At 37.8% G+C, this 19,323-nt stretch overlaps 1 protein-coding gene across 3 annotated transcripts in view; it reads left to right on the forward strand.

Annotated features, from left to right (window-relative positions):
* The first annotated feature begins 1,964 nt into the window (after positions 1-1,964).
* The window catches only part of LOC141433708 (uncharacterized), a 99,171-nt gene continuing 81,812 nt past the window's right edge, over positions 1,965-19,323 (forward strand). Inside the window, exons 1-3 of one of the 3 annotated variants that reach the window (XM_074095819.1) lie at positions 1,965-2,054; positions 9,133-10,280; positions 10,437-10,647. In XM_074095819.1, the coding sequence (XP_073951920.1) occupies positions 9,273-10,280; positions 10,437-10,647 (1,219 nt within the window). In that variant the 5' untranslated portion in view covers positions 1,965-2,054; positions 9,133-9,272. Of the gene's footprint in view, positions 2,217-9,132; positions 10,281-10,436; positions 10,648-19,323 lie in introns of all 3 variants that reach the window. The other 2 variants (XM_074095811.1, XM_074095804.1) reach the window with 2 other exon arrangements.

Consider the following 19,323-nt stretch of genomic DNA (forward strand, 5'->3'; position numbering starts at 1 on the left):
ATCTATTTTTTTTTTATTAATTAGCTGCAGAGGTACCGACCTGATATACTTGCAAGACATGAAAGTATTTTTCCATTAAAGTATATAGTAGTGTAGGGCTACTGCGAAACTCGAAGTTCGTGTCGTGCGGTCCCTCTGACACTTATACTATTTATATTATATATACGAGAGCGAGAGGGATCGCAAGACACGAACTTCGAGTTTAGAGTTTCGTAGTAGCCCTGCTGTCCCTTCAAAGTAAGTACTATGCAAAATTATATTTTATACACATAAGGTTCAGATTGTGTTAAAGTCACATCAAAGTCACATGGATGTAATACCTTAAGTAGTACGTCCATGATGGTCCATGATAATAGTACAAGTACTTGCGTGAGCTTAACCAGCTTGTCAGCGCTTGCCGCCAATCCGGGCCGGTGTCGGTTTTTCAACAGAGATCAAAGGAACTTGTGGCAAGATATCATGTCTGTGTTTATATAATGTCTGTGGTGGCCATGTGGTGGCAAGCGTGTAAATTCAAGTGTTTGTATAGGCCTGGACTTTGTAGTCTTTGTTTGTAGACGCTTGGCAAACAGGAAAATCTCGGCAAGGGTGTAAATGTAGCAACGCTTGCAAGTTGCAAGTGTTAGAGCGTTTTCACACTATCCGATCCGATATCGGTATCGGACGTCGATACGATATCGGGGCAAGTAAAATGTATGAAACCGATATGTTCACTCACGGCACCATCGGACGCCCGTGGGCAGTCGGACGATTAATGTGTGCTATGCGTGTATGTAAATTGTCTCTGTGTGCTCAGAGCCCGATGCGTGACGGCCATTTTAAGCCGGCCGTATCGGAACGATTTTCTCGGAAATATGTGAAAGCAGCACATGGTGTCGGCTATCGGATCAATCGGATGTCGTCTATCGTCGTCCGACACCGATATCTGGGCAAGTATAATGTATGAAATATGTACCTGTCTTTCACATTGTCTCAATTTTGTGTGTGTGCTATGCGTCTATCAAATTGTATCTGTGTGCGCAGAGCCCGATGCGTGGCGGCCATTTTGAGCCAGCCGTATCGGAATGATTTTGTCGGAAATAATATGTGAAAACAGCACAATTGGTGTCGGCTATCGGGTGTCGTCCATCGTCGTCCGTTACAAATATCGGATGGGATAAATGTGAAAACGCTCTGACATTTGCCAAATCCAGCCACAATCCTAGGGTCAAGATTCCTGACATGTCAGGACAATGAGGGCTGTGGGATCTAGCCCTATGTTGAGTTAAATAAAACTTGTGGATGACATAGGTAGACTGTTTTAATCAGTCGAAATTACAAAAAAATATAATTAAAAATATGGGAGAGCGGACGCGCCGCGTGAGCTAACCGAGTCAAGAAGGGAGGGGCGCGGGTGTCGCGCGCTGGTGTTGCCATCCGCACCGTAGAGATGGGCTGCGTAGCATAGACAAGGCCTATCGCGAATGAATTCGCCGCTAGAGGCGCTAGTGTAGCGTGAGGTCTCCGAAATGTCAAATCTCATAGTTTTTGGGTGAGCTACGCGGGTTTATTTATAATAAGATTTTTTTTGTGAATATTTTGCATAACCTGAAATTAATTATGGCAATTATGCGTTACGGGGCAATGATTGTCTGTGTTTTGTGACAGTTTTGTCTTTCGGAAACTTTTGGCCTCCCTTTTTTTCCGAACAAAACGGGACTAAGCAACACTGTGGTTGCTGGATATTTTTATGGTACGGTTTTAAGGTGTTTTAAATATGATTTTAATCCAAACTTTGTTTTAACGCCCGTAATAACAGACTGAAAGCCACACTTAAAAACCGCATGCAACAGTGCGCCATCTAGTGAGACAAAAAACGATAGCCCTTATTAGGACAAATAATGACGTATGGCAATCCTACATAAACACGAGCCAACGCAAGCTTCCTTCATATAGTCTATGGTGTCGCAAAAACCAAGAAGCCGGGCCATAAAATCCACAAAATAAAAAAAGAAATCTGACTGACTGACTGACCTAGACAGACATCAGATCAGTTGTCAACTGAAGTGTTCCGTGTGAGTGATTACAAAATTTTACATTTTATTATTAATTACCCGTAAAGTCAAACGCTTACTAAACTGCTACATTTAAAAACGTGTATAAGGATGTTATGCTTGTGATGGATTTTTAACTGTTAGAACTAAGTTTCGTGTACGGCATTGATGTGTTTACGGTACGTAAGTACTGCAGTAATTAATTGGTCACGTCTCTTATGCGAAACATAAATTCCTAATATTCGAACTCCCTGTAGATAAAGTCCAGATACGTGTATAAGCTTTATTCCTGACCCAAATGACGACAACACGTGGTTTTGACTGCATTTGTATTGCCAATTTGACTACTTGCCATTTTTCTAGTAACTACTGAGTATTGAAGTTGGCAGGTGACTAAAATTTACGAACCTCTGTTTCAAGTATATAATTCATTAAGCAGTCCTTAAATTGAAGAACCGAGCAACACGTTTGTGTTTAAATACCTACTGATCATGTTTAAGACATCATTTCACTTTCGTAAATTATTGAGACTATTTTTATTATCACTGATCTTAAACCAGTTAAAACGCAAAAATAGACATTGTTGGTTGGTTAAATTGTAGATAAGCAATGATAAACAAGTTTGCTGAGGGATGTTAATTCTATACATATACATACACATATTAATTAATAATTAGTTAATTCTATGTATATACACATGTATATCTATTACACTTAATTAACATCCCTATCATATCATCATCAAAAATTAAAACGTACACAAATAACATATAATTCTTATTTATTTGTATTTATGTAAAAATGTCACTAATTATACTAGGGTAAAGGCCAAAAAGTTACACACCTTAATAGTTAAAATTACTATTATTTTTTTCCATTGTGACAAAATATTATATTACTGCAGAGGGTGGGAAAAGTCATTTTGTGTATGAGTATAGTTTTGAAGGACGAGGCGTATGCGTTATAATTAATTCCATGTCGCATCTCTCTTATTAATGTGTTGTATGTATGGGTGTAACTGTCCTTAGTCTGCACACCTGTAAGTAATATGTTAATTGAGCAATGTGTTAATTGAGGCCAATTTAGCATTCTGCCATTATCAATTGCATTACTTGCAGGTGTTTTGATCTTAGTTTCTTTCAGTACCAGCTTAAAATCTTTGTATGTTTTCCCAAGTCTAAATTAAATACACATCATAAAGAATAAAATATTATAAAATTGATTAGACAGTGAGGCCACCAGCTAGCTACTCGTACATTACTAGCTACATACTTGAGCAAAGAATTTAGCTCCAATTTTGTATTGAAAATTATTGTTTTAACATAGTGTGATTTCATAATCTTTGTCTTTGGTTAACCAGCTTTTCATGTCTCTATTTTATTTTTGTTTTACATGTCACACCTAATCAATGCTTTACTACTGTTTGTACCTATTTAGTCACATTCACTTAGCATTTTTGAACAGAATCTGTAGGCACACGACAATGGTATCACAGTATTGTTCGTTTGAAAAATACCTTACAAAAGTATTTAAAATATATACCATCCTACTAATAATAAAAATGCGAGTTTGTGAGTGAGTGGGTATGTTTGTTACATCTTGACAGATTTGGATGAAATTTGGAAAAAAGTTAATTTATAACCTGGATTAGAACATAGGATACTTTTTATACTGATATTCCCTCAGGATAGGGATAAAATCTTGAAATTTCAACCGCTGGGTGTAGAGTTGAAATTTTGGACATTTGTTCTTAACAAAACCTCAATGAAGACCACAATATAAACTTTGGGATTTCCCTGGGGAATTCTGTAAAATCCCAGAATTTCAATTGCAACTACCAACTTGAATAGTTTACGTATGCGAAGCCGCCCGTAAACACTAGTTCAATATAAATGCATACTTAAAGATATAGTCTTCAATAAAATTGAAGCATGTGACCCTTAAAACAGTTGCTTAGAGTAGGTCAATAGAAATGTGTACAAACAGTAATTGGTATGTGGCACTCTATTAGTGTCCACAACAACTTGTAGGTATGTCAAAGAACATGTACACATAAGTATAAATGACCTTCCTAAAGGATGTATGGTTGGTTCCCTAACTTATGTATCCACTTTTTCATACTAGTTGTATAGAAAAGTAGAAAAGTGGATAGTTATGTTAGGACACCAACTGTACTAGAGCATCTGTGAGTGGAGAAGGGACCATGCAACCTCATATTATCTAACAATCAAAACTGACTCGGTGCCGTGTATGTGCCTGTCCTGTACCTACCTGAGATCATGGAAGTATTATTAGTATTATGTTATACTAGTGTTTACCCGCGGCTTCGCACACGTGAATCATTAGGTCCAGCAGCTGCATTAAAAATTCGGGATTTTTATTAATTCCCGTGGGAATTCCCGAAAGTTAAATTGTGGTTTTCTTTTCATTGACTTTACATTAAAAACAATCATGTCAAATTTCATGACTCGAAAGCGGTTGTTGTTTCGAGATTTTATCCCTATCCCGTGGGAAGGTCGAGATAAAAAGTAGCCTATATTTTATTCCAGATGTCGAGCTATCTACATACCAAATTTCATCAAAATTCGTCCAGCCGTTTCAGCGTGAAAGAGTAACAAACCTACTCACCTCACTCACTCACAAACTTTCACATTTATAATACTAGCGTTTACCCGCGGCTTCGCCCGCGTAAATCATTGGATACAGCAGTTGAATTGAAATTCCGGGATTTTATTAAATTCTCGTGGGAATTCCTTAAAATTACATCGTGGTTTTCATTGACGTTAAATTACAACACCCATGCCAAATTCCATGACTCTAAACCCAGCGGTTGTTATTTCTAGATTTTATCCCTATCTCGTGGGAATATCGATCTCGATATTCCCATGGGATATTCCATTATTTTTATCTAAAAAGTAACCTGTGGATTATTCCAGATGTCCAGATATCTACATACCAAATTTCATGACTCTAAGCCCAGCGATTATTAGTTCGAGATTTTATCCCTATCCCGTGGGAACATCGAAATAAAAAGTATATTATGTGTTATTCCAGACGTCCAGCTACCTACATACCAAATTTCATGACTCTATGCCCAGCGGTTGTTATTTCGAGATTTTATCCCTATCCCGTGGGAGTATTGGGATAAAAAGTATCCTTTGTTTTAATCCAGGTTATAAACTAACTTGTCGCCAAATTTCATCCAAATCCGTTGGGCCGTTTCAGCGTGAAGAAATAACAAACATACTCATTCACTCACTCACTCACTCACAAACTTCCACATTTATAATATTAGTATGTAATGATATTCACAATATAATATTTGTGAAACCCCAGAATGTAATTCAATTGCTAGGCCTAAATACTGATTTACATGTGCGAAGCTAGTACATTATTATAATTTAATACCCATTTCGGTTTATTATTTTTAAAGAAGGCATCCCTTGTATAGTCGGAAAGAATGTAATATACAATAGAAGAGAGGCAACTTCTAGGTAAATATTAAATACTTTAAGAAAATTAGAGCTGAGCAACCGAAATTCCACTTTATTGTGTCGAAGCAAGAGCTATTTATTTAAGTGAGCTTGTTATTATGTATTCCGCGATGACACGAGGATTTGAACACGAAAATTCAACATACAGATTTTACAAATTTGCAGTCAACTTGTTACTTATATTCAACTGACTGTTGCCCCCTGTGCAAGCACGCACGCATACACACAACACAAACACACAAAAAGTTTCCCTCTTTATTATATTATTAATTAAAGAGCATATAAGTGCTGATAAGATAAGTAAAGTACTATAAATAGATAACTGAATATACCTAGTTTAGCATAAGTTTTTATTAAGAAAATACAAAATATCCATAGGACTAAAACAACTATTAAATGAAAATAACTAAAACTTTAATTAAAAAAGAGAGGTTGGCCTCTTGGCATGGTGTGGTGCCCATCACGCAGGCAGCATTCCCGCGTTGAACTGCGATTGAGATTCTTTGCGCGAGAAAGCTGCTGGCGCGAGGGTTGCCTGTTGCCTCCCTTAACCTATTGCTGAGCTCCCTGTGTAGCTCCAGCGCACCCTTACCCCAAGGACCTAGAGTCTCGACGCCGAAAGCAAAAAAATGATATTGGGCACCGAGACAGCTATATTTTGTGACCTTGAGGCGTTCCCGGGCGTCTGCCGCCGCCCCCGCACATTTGGTAGTTGCTGGTAGGTAGGACGCCGCCAGGGTATCTGTACAGGTAGCGTCCCACACCAGCGCACGGCCAGTCTTCCAGGGTATCAACGACATTCCGTCAGGGCGCTTGCCATCGCTCCGTACAATCTGGGGCTCCAGAGCAGCGGGAACGTTGGCACTAACGAGCGCCCTTCTGAGAATGTCGTTGAGAGCGGCGTGGCGGGACAGGCAGCCGGCGCCCGAGGAGCAGGAGAGGCCATGGTGGCCGAGACCGTCCACTGGAGCCCCACAAGAAACACAATTGTGACTTGCGCAGATCCCAACTCCCAGCCGGAGACCAACAGCTATGCGTAGTGTCTGTGCCGATAAAAGTTCCAGTGTTGGGCGAGGGGTATGCATGGAGCTAGTAACCAGATTCTGGCTTGGATACAGCTAATAGTCTGGCCCGGTCCCTGCCTGTTGAAGGTTCTACTAATGTCTGTAAGGTGGTGACGGAAACTATTATATCCCAGGCCCTTTGCCTATGTGGTTTGGACGGGAGATTTGGACGGTCCAGCTAGCCAAGCCAGGCATTCGTGGCCTCGTTCAAGCATGCAATCTCGCAGTTAATGCCCGCTGGGGCATTAAGCATTCTACCTGCGAGATCTAGCGTGCTGTGGATCGAAGATAAGAATAAGTTGGTTTAATTTAAACAGATATTTGCAATTTAATGTGTGCTTCCTTTGTCAGTGATTATCAGTAGGTATACTCAGCGGCACAAAATTTGACCCACTCTACATACAAAATTACCTATTACTGCCATACATTTGAGGGCCAGATTTTTTGCCGCTCAGTATACATATTATGCATTATCTCGTCCAGTGGCCGTATTGTTCAACGTTCTGACGTTCACGATCTTATTCACCGTCTCTTTCTACCCTCATCTTATACCGTGTAATAGAAAGAAGTTTTGAAAACGATCGTGATCCTAAGTGCGTTAGACAACAAGGCCTGCGCTTGATAACGAGCCGTTAGTTATACAGTCACCTGCATTAATATCTGCCACAGCTAAGTGTGCAATAATCCTACCGGCCCTACAAATAGAGTTGTATCACATATTTGGATACGCACGCTTTCTTGTGTCAGGCCCACGGAGTGTAAAATTCGAACTTCGTATCTTGCCGTCCCGCTGACACTAACATTCGCGAGTGAGAGCGACGGTACTATACGAACTTCGATTTTCGAAACTCATGGTAGCGCTCCAGATATTGCTGCTGGTGACTGCACTTAACTTGTACCCCTTCCAGCTATCGCAAGTGAATACAACTGAATTGTGCGTGCGATAGCCGCACGTACTGCCCTAGAAGAACCGTATAAGTACGAGCAAATATTTAAATGGCTTGATACTTATCGGGATGTGTTGTTAAAAATAATTTTAACACATATCTGTTAAGCTGCAATATGGATACCGACCTGACCTAGCAGTACCAGTAAAGCCACTATTAGATATAACGGAGTGGTGTGGGTGGTCAAAATGCGAACACAATCCTATTGGCAAAGTGTATAAGTGTATGTAGATGATTGACAACGGCTGGACTGTAATAACAAGAGAGCAAACAGGAAAATAATTTGACGATAAAGTGGGCTGGCATGATAAGTATTATCAACTAAAATCCGTTGTGGAACACGGCCATCATATTTTGCACATTTAACCCTTTTCCAGGCATAGTGCATATACATAGTAACCACATAAATGTACACAAATATTCGACCTTACTAAATATACAATATGGTACAGAATCATTTAAATCCGTTAAAAATATCATTCGTTTTTAAGTTAATCCCTCATAGGTAAACAACGTAAAACTATGATTTATTTTGTGGTAGCTCAACTAAATTCGCGGGGCCTGGAAAAGGGTTAACTATTCAGGCGACTCTATTCTGATACAGGTTTCGTTAGTCCGGTACAGTCGGTATCAAAAGCAGAGGATCACTTTTTAGGGTTCCTTAGTCAACTAGGATAAAGGGTAAAGCCTCCCATAGACGTAAAGTGGGAGTGATTTTTTTATCTCGACTATATTGTGGGGTATCGTTGGAAAGGTCTTTTAAAACCATTGGGGGAAAAATTTTCTATTCAGTGATCTGATTGCGAAATATTCTACTTTAAAGTGCAAATTTTAATTGAACTTGAGCGTCCCACCCCTCTAAAATCTAAACTGTTGGGTGAAAAACTCAAATTTACAAGGAAAATGATAGCGGCTAAGATTACTTGAGAATTATTAGTAGTTAGTGTAAAAAGCAGCCTAAGGTATAAAATATTATTAGAAGAGTATTATTAGATTTTTAAAAATCTACCCTATCCTGGGCGTGTACGACACGCTCTTGGCTGGTTTTTTTTACTCTGTCGCATTGACACGTTGACAATCTTGCATTGCATGGCGTTCAGTACGTGGTTGTAAAACGACAAAATACGAAAGTGTACAGCTACTTTTCATGCTGACTGTACTTCATTGATCATTAATCTTCTATAAAACGAGACAGTCATTTGAGATATCTTGAGGAAATATACCTAAGTCTCGTTTAAAGGTATTAAGTATACATATATCATTCTCATTTGTCTGTATAAAATAAAAATATATACTGGTTTTGCAGAAATCCTTAAAACGTATTAACACTACTATTCGAACTGTTCCTGACATATAATAAGAGTCATACATATTATCGTGTGTTGAGTTGTTTAATATGTCTCACGTGAGCTTAAATGATACCATGACGTTACACAATACATTATTACTAATTTCCATAATATTACCTATATTTCATGCACTCTCAAGTAGGTAAATAGCGTGACGGCAATTTATTATCAACGAAACTCTGTATTAGCCAGATTAAATAAGTCGGTACATGCAGGATTAATATTATGAATTCTTCTCCTTTCAGGTTTGTGAAATGTTTGTGGAAAAGTATTTGCGCGACTGCAACACCGCCATGGTGCATGTTCGGTGACGAGTATCAAGAGCCTATGTACGATATTACCTAACAAATGCCTTCAAGATAAAAATATTATCATGTGACTTTTAATGTGTTGTGACTGTTTAGTTACCCTAAAAGTAACAAGTGCCTTAGACTTTATTTTATTTACCTCGTTAAGTTTTGGCTACGACAATTATAATATTTACGCATGCTGTCCAATGGATTCCGAGGCGGCAACAACAACTTGTGACGTAAAGGTAAAGAAACAAGGGCGCAAGAATGAAAAGAAAAAGAAAACGGAAAGCAAACAGTCAGACAAATCGTTAGATGAGGTTTGCCGACAGATGAGCAAGCTGGCGGACGAAGAGAGCGCGTCCGGCAGCTCCACCGACAGCGATGACCTGGTCAACGCAATCAACTACAACACCATCACATCTCTCGCAGCTCTCAAGGACATCATTCAGGGCGATAGCAATGATACGCCGGAAACAGACAGCTTTTTTCAGCATTATTTTATGAATCACTGCAATAACCTTTCAAGTTTAAACCCAAACTCGAACTCTCCGTTCCCATATTCGGAGCGACGCCGCTTGTCACAATGTCGAGAAGAAGATGAAGATGATGAGAAAAAAGATAATGATCTGCCACTTTTGGCTTGGCCTTTAGATGTATGCCCAGAAGCGGCCTGCGAAGGTAGTTCTAAGTCATCCAAGGAACACGATTCAAGTGATAGTGTTGAGGAATCGAAAAAAAAGATTAATGCCGATAACCTGCCGCCTAAACGCAAGACTGCTTCAGGTGAAGCTGTTAGCCCACCAAAAAGAACAGTAATGGGAGCTCGTCACAAATTCTTAGTCACGACTACAGAACCGCCGCTCCCAACTCCAGTTGTAGAAAAAGCTCTTCGTTCTCAAATACATAATGCTCACACTGTACATTTTGGGACCAAAGGGGTAGAAGAACAAAGGCCGAGTGTGCGCTCTATATTTCCCGGACAGAATCTCCATCTTGACAAAAAATATTTTGATAGTAGTCTGATAGAAATAAGATCTACCGTGGATGAAACACCTACTAGTTCTGAAGATATCTGGATCAAGAGGAGTGACGAAGTACAAGTGAGTTTCTTTAATTAGTGAACTGTTTTTTTTTATATAATCAGCGGCACAAAATTTGGCCACAAAGTATACAAAATTACCTATTACTGCATACATTTGAGGGCCAGATTTTCTACCTCTCAGTATCTTTATATTTCATATATATGTTATTTACAGAAAGAAAACTCTGCAAATAGTACGGAGGGTGAGACTACCAAAGATGGCATTACGCATTCAACTAATTCTGAAAATACGAATTCGCAAGTTCGTGATCGTTCTGGTACCTGGGGCTCACAAGAAACTCGGAACCCGGACTCGATGAAGAAAACTCAATTTGTCAAAGACAAAGAGTTTCGCCGTAGCAGTGATGACAGGCGACAAAAGCGAGGTGAGTGAGCTCACTATATGTTTAATATGTCGATACTTCGCATATTTTAGCCAGTTTAAAACTGACATAATAGAAAAGAAATTAAGTGTTTAAGGAGCGAATTAAATGACTTACTGATATTATGTTAGTATTAACACGCCGAAAAGAAATTTACTTAAGTGTTCCACGACAAAATTGGGAGCAAACGCAGGGAGAATGACCGCGCATACGAATTCGCAAGTTCGCGTCGTTACCTGGTACCTGGGGCTCACAAGAAACTCGGAACCCAGGACTCGATGAAGAAAACTCAATTTGTCAAAGACAAAGAGATTTCGCCGTAGCAGCTGATGACAGGCGACAAAAAGCGAGGTGAGTGAGCGATACTTCGCATATTTTAGCCAGTCTTAAAACTGACATAATAGGAGCGAATTAAATGACTTACTGATATTATGTTAGTATTAAGACATAAATATCTATGAGTTTATAGGTAGTATTAAGACATAAATATCTATGAGTATAGGTACAATGCCGAAAGCACAAGGAAGAAAGGGCCTTTAGCTTATTTTTGCATTACACGTTTTTGCCAGAACTCAGAACATCCAAACTTTATGTTAAAACTAACTTGTTCCATTCCCGCAAATCCATACCAAAACGACATCGACTTAAAATTGGGAACAGCAAACGCACGGCAAACTAAGCACTTCCCATGATCAAATCAAAATGATCATTGCATGTCGTACTTTTTAGCAGAGGGAATCAGGGAAAGTGCGCGTCACCGTTTCCTGTATGTGTTTTGTGGTACGGTCAAGGACTTTATTCATGAGCCACCATGGAACCTTTTCAAAGGAAAAGTCATTACGATTTTCATTGTTAATTAATGCGATGTCACTATGACGTTTACTGTGAAGGGTTCCATGGTGTGGTGGCTCATGAGTTAAAGTCTTTGACCGTACAATGTTATTTATGATTTTCAGTTTGTTTGTGTCTGTATCAAAGATTAGTCGTTTTAACAAAGATCCAGTTACATGCGAGAAAATTATTATTATCTTCCGCTAAGCTAAACGGGGTTTTTCTTGTTGGGATGATGTAGTGAGATTGTGTTGTGTACCTATTTATATTTATCGAGTTGTATGGGTACCTGTACGATCTCGCAGCTATTTGGCAAAGTACCGAGCTTTCCATTATATATGAGCCACGCGGCAGTCGTTGCCGCCCACACTGGCGCGGTGCCAAAGATTAGCTTTGTTTGAAGGGCTAGCGCCCGTAGCAAATAATTTACCACAAAAACAAAATATTTCAACCAAAATATTCAACTGTTTTCATCTCGTGTTTCGTGTATGAAATGACGATTCTTGCCTAGCAAATGCTTTTAGCGGTCATCCACCAACAAGTTGCCTATATATTACATCATAACCAGAGAACTTTATTTATAGAAATGATTACATCTTCGGTCAGCTTGTCAATAAACGTCGTTTGGTTACCACAGCAGCTGATTTGATTGTTCGAAGAACAGAGTACGCTGTTTTGATTTATTGTGTTCTTTATAATGTTTTTCTGACGTCTTTTTCTACTTTTTGAGATGTTTTCAGTATCTACTTTTACATTATCATAATGATCACAGAGGATTTGCGTTCTTTTTCCTTACGTACTCGTAGATTACGTAGACGCTTAGAATTTATAAATGTTATAAACACGAAACAAATAAAAAGTAAAGACGGAATTCTGCGAATCACAAAATGAGGCCCGAAAAACTGGTGTGCCTCACCGTGCATATAGTTGCACGCACATAGTGCAATCAAACTTCGCGAAGCAGCTTGGTTGCCCTACGCATTTATGCACGGGTACGTACGGGGGATTTAGGTACAGGCGTATTTTATCTTGCCTCACTAGGCCTTACTTTATTGTTTGCAATATTCTGTCTTACTTTATTTGCTCTGAGGTTATACAAGGACCGTTAAGGTTATTAGGACCATAATTAGCTTACCTACTTATCGATGTTAACGCTATCGTGTTCTGTAGTTATTAAACTTGAATTTGTATACGGACTATCGCTCGTGTTGTGATATCGCTAGCAAAGCAAAGCCGATATACATTTAATGAAGCACAAACATTGCAAATATTGTGCTCACTCGATTCAGTTTTAATTATGTATGGACTAGCGACTATATAGTGAACACTGACAATATGATATCGGATCGGGAATATATATCCGATTTAAGTTTAGACTAGCCTAAATGTGTAGACATTTGAGAGTAAATTGCTTCTTTTACTGCTATGTCAGTTTTCCCACTTGACGGTTGTAGCAAACGACAGTAATACTGACCACTTGACAAGTTTTGATTTCATTTTGCTCACACAAGACAGTATTTTTTTGGAACTTAATGAATTCTTCTATGGAATGAATAGCAATATCCGAACAGTTATCTTTTAATTTTTAGAAAAAAAATATAATATTGACGTTAAAACGCAAGTGCAAAAAGTTCCCATGTATATTTTTAACTTGGTTCTCAAAGCTTTCCTTTCTGACATTTCATATTTTTGAGACTTAATTAAAAAAAAAACCCCGAATGCCTTAAAAACATTTAAAAGAATACAACAAGTCTAGTGGTCAAGAACTCTGTTAAGCAGCTAACTTAAAGTTCAACAGTCGAGACTCATTAGGTACTAAGAATTTTTGAGTTGTTAACGATTTGAATAGATGTCCCGACTGTTGAACTTAGCTACTTAACAGAGTTACAGACTTCAGACGATAAAATGCACGTCAGTCAGTTCTATTCTGTCATCCATTACGAGCTCGCTGTTATGATGCGCACACGCGGAATCCGTTGCAACGGTACCTACATGCATAACGCATACCGTTTCTACGTATCAATCGCTCGTCTGTTAATCACACTGTAGCACTAAATAAAGCTGTAAGTATACCTATGAATACATAATTATAGTCGACTGAACTGATGGGAAACCCATGAGACTGATTTTGCTATTTTTCACTACCAAACTGTATCCAGTGGAATGGTCTCTTTAATTAGGTATTGGCCGATACTGAACTAGGTTGTAATGTTACTTCTAGTACTTATACTTAGTGTAGGAGAGAACTAATTTTATTGTTTACTAGCTTTTGCCCGCGACTTCGTCCGCGTGGTACTATTCCACACTTTGGGAAGTATATAATTTATTATTTAGGTTACTATTCTGCCAATACATAGAAGCTTTTACGGTTTACCGAAAATAACCTATTTAACCTAATACATTGCTATAAATATAAACTTTTTTTTTTGTTCCTCCATCCATCCGATGTTCTTTAGTAAAACATACTTCAATATTTTTCGGGTAGCTACATTTTAGCAATACGACGTGTATTCTACCCTGCCAACACAAAAGGACTAATTCTTCATAGTGAACTCTTGACACCTTACGTCCTTTATTGTAAGTTCGGAGGGTGGGATTATAATTAAAACGGCATTTTTACTAAGCATAGCACATATTTCCGATAAATATACTTATAGTACTTAAATTTGTTTGGAATTCCTTAAGAACTTTCATCCCCATATTTTCAAGTAAATAGGTCGAAACTTGAAAAGCACCGGAACAAATGTTTTTTAGGGTTCCGTTCCTCAAAAGGAAAAAATTGAACCCTTCCCGAACCCGTCCGTCTGTCTGTCAAGACCCTTTATATCGTAAACGCGCGGAGTAGGTATAGGTATCGAGTTGAACTCAGGTCAATAGTCCCGAAAGCTGTGAAAAAATCAAACCTCTAACTAGGTCGAGGCAATCAAAAGCTACAGTCATTAAAAAGGTGTTTCCATACAAATCGCCTTAACAGAAAAAGTTATAGGGTAGGTACTGCCAGCCGGCAGCCGGCAGCAGGACAGCCGTCCTAGAAACTTGGAATTTTGCATAAAGGTAGCTCGTATAGCACAATAAATAAGAAAAATCTGAAAATTATAATTTTTAATTTCTGACTGTCTATGTCAATAAGCCATCTAAAATTACCCCACGTTGCGTACATTTTGCTTATAAGCTTAAAATAGGCTCTGCTAACACTGGATATTCATAAATACCTACGTACGGAACCCTTGATGCGCGAGTCCAAGTTAATTGAACCGATTTTTTTTAGTTCTTATCGAAAACTTAAACACAAAGATTCTTTGATTTATCTGTGATAATGACGACGTTCCATATAAATTTTCATCCCTTATTTCATCCCCTCGCAGGTAAAATTTTCAAACACGCTTGAACAAATATCTATTTATTTTTTTATAAGTGCCCAAATGCCAAGTTTCATAAAGAACCATCGATTTCTCTTCGACAATGACGATCTTTATATATAAACTTTCATCCCCTATGTTACCCCCTCACAGAAAGAATAAAAAAAACGCGTGAACAAATGTCTATTTATCTCTTAATCACGTGCCGAAAATGCCGAAATGGCAAGTTTCATGGTTTTATCTTCGACAGCGACGAACTTCCACCATATAAACTTTCGTCCCCTATTTCAACCCCTTAAAGCCTCTTTTTCGCGATAAAAGATAGCCTATGTTCTTTCCCAAGGTCTATTCTATCTCTGTACCAAAATTCATCCAAATCGGTTCAGCGGTTTTGGCGTGAAAGCGTAACAGACAGACGGACAGACAGATAGACAGACAGACATACAGAGTTACTTTCGCATTTATAATATTAGTAAAAGTAAATATAGTAAATATTAGTATGGATAGTATGGATAAGTATGGAAGTATGGATACAAGGGCAAATTCGTTACTCATAACTCTACGTCATCCATTTATTCATCAATTAGGCATCCTCTCTTCTGTACCACCATCACATCTCCGCAATGTTCAGAATAACATTAATAAGTATCTCCGTTAGGTAAGTTTACGTTTGTATTATAATATATATTTTTTTTATTCTATGTTCCAATGTTTGTATTTTTCATACCACATTTTTTATTAATTTAGAAGTAAATAAATAATAATAAATAAATATTAATCGGACACTTGACACCACTTCCAAAGTAAGCAAAGCTCGTACAGTCAACATCATAAATAAGTGATCACTTTTGTACCTTGTCACTTTAACGTCATTTTTGAAAAGCCATACGAAATTGTGTAACGACTGAAAGCGACAAGGTACGGAAATGATCATTTATTTATGACGTTGACTGTACTATGAATACTAGGCAACGGATAAATAATAATAATAATAAATTCATTTCTTTCAGGCAACATGGCCCATACAATAAATACCTTACAGACTAACATACATATTTATAATTAAAAATATTTAAAACTAACTACTGACTGCTTATATAGATATATACATACTTAAATACATATTAAACATCCAAGACCCAAGAACAAACATTCGTATTATTCATACAAATATCTGCTCCGGCCGGGAATCGAACCCGGGACCGGGACCTCAAGCTTCGTAGTCAGTAGGGCTACTACGAAACTCGAAAATCGAAGTTCGTGTCGTGCGGTCCCTCTGACTCTTATACTATTTAATACGAGAGCGAGAGGGACGGTACGATACGAACTTCGAGTTTCGAGTTTCGTAGTAGGTAGCGCGCAGGTTCTCTAACCAGGCCATCCGGTCGTCTTAATACTTAAGTAATTGACAAGTTATTGTTGCTCCTCAGTCAAGTACCTAGATTCGCTTAAAGCATGCCATGCAGACTTATAAAATTTCATTTAAAATTGTAATGTAGTAAATAGTATTTACATACTTACTAAAGGAGTGACATGGCCGAAGTTCTGACGACGCCAGTTCGAGTCTAGCTACACGGGTACAATATTTGGTATCTATTTATTTGGTTAGAAATTGTAGTTGGGTATAAGCAGTGGTGGCAATTATTTGAGAGGCATTCCTCTGCACTACACACTTCACAAATTAATTATGAAGCAACATTTACATACCCACAAAGTTTGGTGTATGAAACATTCAAAGTCAAAGTCAAAGTCAAAATATCTTTATTCAATTTAGGCTATAACAAGCACTTATGAACGTCAAAAAAAATCTACCAACGGTTCGGAAAAACCTCTGCTGAGAAGAATCCGGCAAGAAACTCAACGAGGTATATATATATTTTTTTAAACAGATTTACAATATTATTAAATGATATGTATACATCACAAGTATTTAACACAACTTTATTTTTAACACAGTAGGTTCGCTATTTGAAGGGATCGCTAATGCGGATCGGAATTATTTCCAAATATCCCTGTCCATGATATAATCATTAACTTTATAATACGCCTTTGATATTAATGTCTTCTTGACAATAGATCTGAATTATGGTTAATTGTTAAGAAATTGGTATTATTCATGTGTCACTGTTACTGCAGCGAAAGGGTTAGTGTAGAAATGTACTTAAAGTCATAGATTAAACAGACAGCTAATTTACTAGAATAGTGTAATCAGGAGCGTCCTTCCTCTCTTGCAGTCTAGTTAGGATGACTAAATTTAGGCAAGTTTAATAATAAGTCCTTAAATCGGTTACGATCTTTTCTAACTAAAAATACATCTTCCTATTTCCTAATTAGAGTTTAAAAAAATTGGATAGTGTAATAAATAACACCTTGAGGTGTAGGGTGTCATGTCTGCTTAGTAGCGCGAGTCCTTCGAACTACCCGCAATTGGTCAATTTTAACTGTCACCCCATCACACCGACGCACAACATAGTTATTTACTACGACTGTGAAAGAAAGAATGGTGAAGACTATTCTGATTCCACAGCTTTAGACAATAATACTTAATTCTCCTGACGGTCAACATAACTTTAGTCTTAGTTTTTTGTTTAGTTTTAGTAGTTTTTACCTCAAATAATGATAGCAAAATCTAGCGCCCAACGTAAAATACCTAACGGTTAGATGTTTTATATCGAGGATGTTTACTTTGTATATTTTAAAAGGGATTTAGGGTTTTATTCAACTTTGTATTGATATTCAGTGTGTTTCTTGAACGTATGGATGTATTTTTTACAACTCTCTTTATATTACACTAACCGCATCGGAAAAAAATTGGCTCAAATTACAAAGTTGTATTATTTTTGTCCACACAATGATTTTTAATCGGTGATCAGGCACCAATTTTTCTAATTCAGTTATTGGTTGCGATCACGAATAAGTCACAATTACATGGAACTAAGCATATTGGATTTTAAAAATTTAAGAAAACAAGGAAAATAGAGGGGTCAAGAAAGACATCACAAACTTAGCACTTTTTTTTAATTATATGTAAACGAAAGTAAAACAAAACAACAAAAAAGATTTCGACTATTGCCTTGCGCTAGTAATCTCTCTTCTTATTCATCGGTGTCATCATTGCTGAAGGTCGTGTCTTGTGTGAAAGGGTGATGGGTCAGTCAACTTTTAAGGTCTCTACCCATTTCACCGTATCATACCATGGCCGTAATAGCAACGTGTCAGGAAGATTATATTTTTGCCTGACACTTTTCAATAAAAGTATGAGACTATGCCCACTAGCTACGTTTCCTAACCAAACATCGCCGTCCCGTGTCATGTATACGTTTGACATTCCGTTCCTGACACGTTCCTATTACGGTCATAGCATGATACGCAGTAGTGGGTAGAGACCTTTAAGAGTATGTTATTCTGTCCGGTAATTCAGGAGACATCATGTGATACTCTTTCTTAGAAATATGTTTGTAATGTACGTATATACTATTAGCGTACTGAAGAGATGAGCCATGAATAAATTGCCATAAAATTGTCACAAGTCCTAACTTTTAGTGGATTTGTACCTCATAAAATCATACTTTTAAAAAGTAACTCGGGAGAAATTACCATGACAACAAGCTCCACTAAAAAGTTGATTGACCAAATTAAGAAAATGCGATTTATTTTTGTAAACAATGTTTAAAGTGGTTTGCACCACTTTTGTTACTTTTGTGTTTGGCAGCAATATATAATTGTAGGTATAACATTATATAATGATGGCCATGCATCTAGTCTAGTGACGATTTGATGAGATGACTGCTTCGTGCCGTCCGCTCGGCCGTCTCGGACCATATAGATTGTGTGTGACACAGATACCGCGTTCAAAATGTAGCTTTCCTTGTAGCGAACTACGTTTATTATTTTCATCGATCGTATTGGAAACATAACGTTACCATGCGCAATACTACATGATTTTAATAGGCTGTGAGAAACGTTTAAACATGTTTTCCCGTATGCAGAGTGGCACCTCTTAGGTTACAGTATGTTATCTGATCGGCATGCGGGCATTTCTTGACACAGTGAACTGGTACATTATAATCAGGAGTTATTTTTTTAACCGATTTCAATAAAGAAGGAGGAGGTTTGTTACCTCAGAATTAGGTCCCATAAACACCAAATCTGGATCTGATGATTGGATCCTAAGGAAATCGAGGGAACTCTTCAAATATTGTAGAGACACCTATGGTAATTTGGATATATTTAGTAGTAACTCGAGCATTTGCTCTTGAAAATCATCATTTGGTGAAGTCAACTGATGATGAAGACCACATTTAACCAACAAAGCTACTACTTAATAACAAGTACTTCACGGGTTGATTTTCAATTTCTTTAACACAGTTGTTGCTAAGCAATTTATGCTCGTCGTAATGTATATGGTGAAATGGAATGGGTGGTGAAGCACCAGGACTCCTCAATAATGAACATCTCTGCATCGGAACAAGCAATCTTTCGTAACAGG

Source organism: Choristoneura fumiferana, chromosome Z (assembly GCF_025370935.1).
Source record: "Choristoneura fumiferana chromosome Z, NRCan_CFum_1, whole genome shotgun sequence".
NCBI classification, from domain to species: domain Eukaryota; kingdom Metazoa; phylum Arthropoda; class Insecta; order Lepidoptera; family Tortricidae; genus Choristoneura; species Choristoneura fumiferana.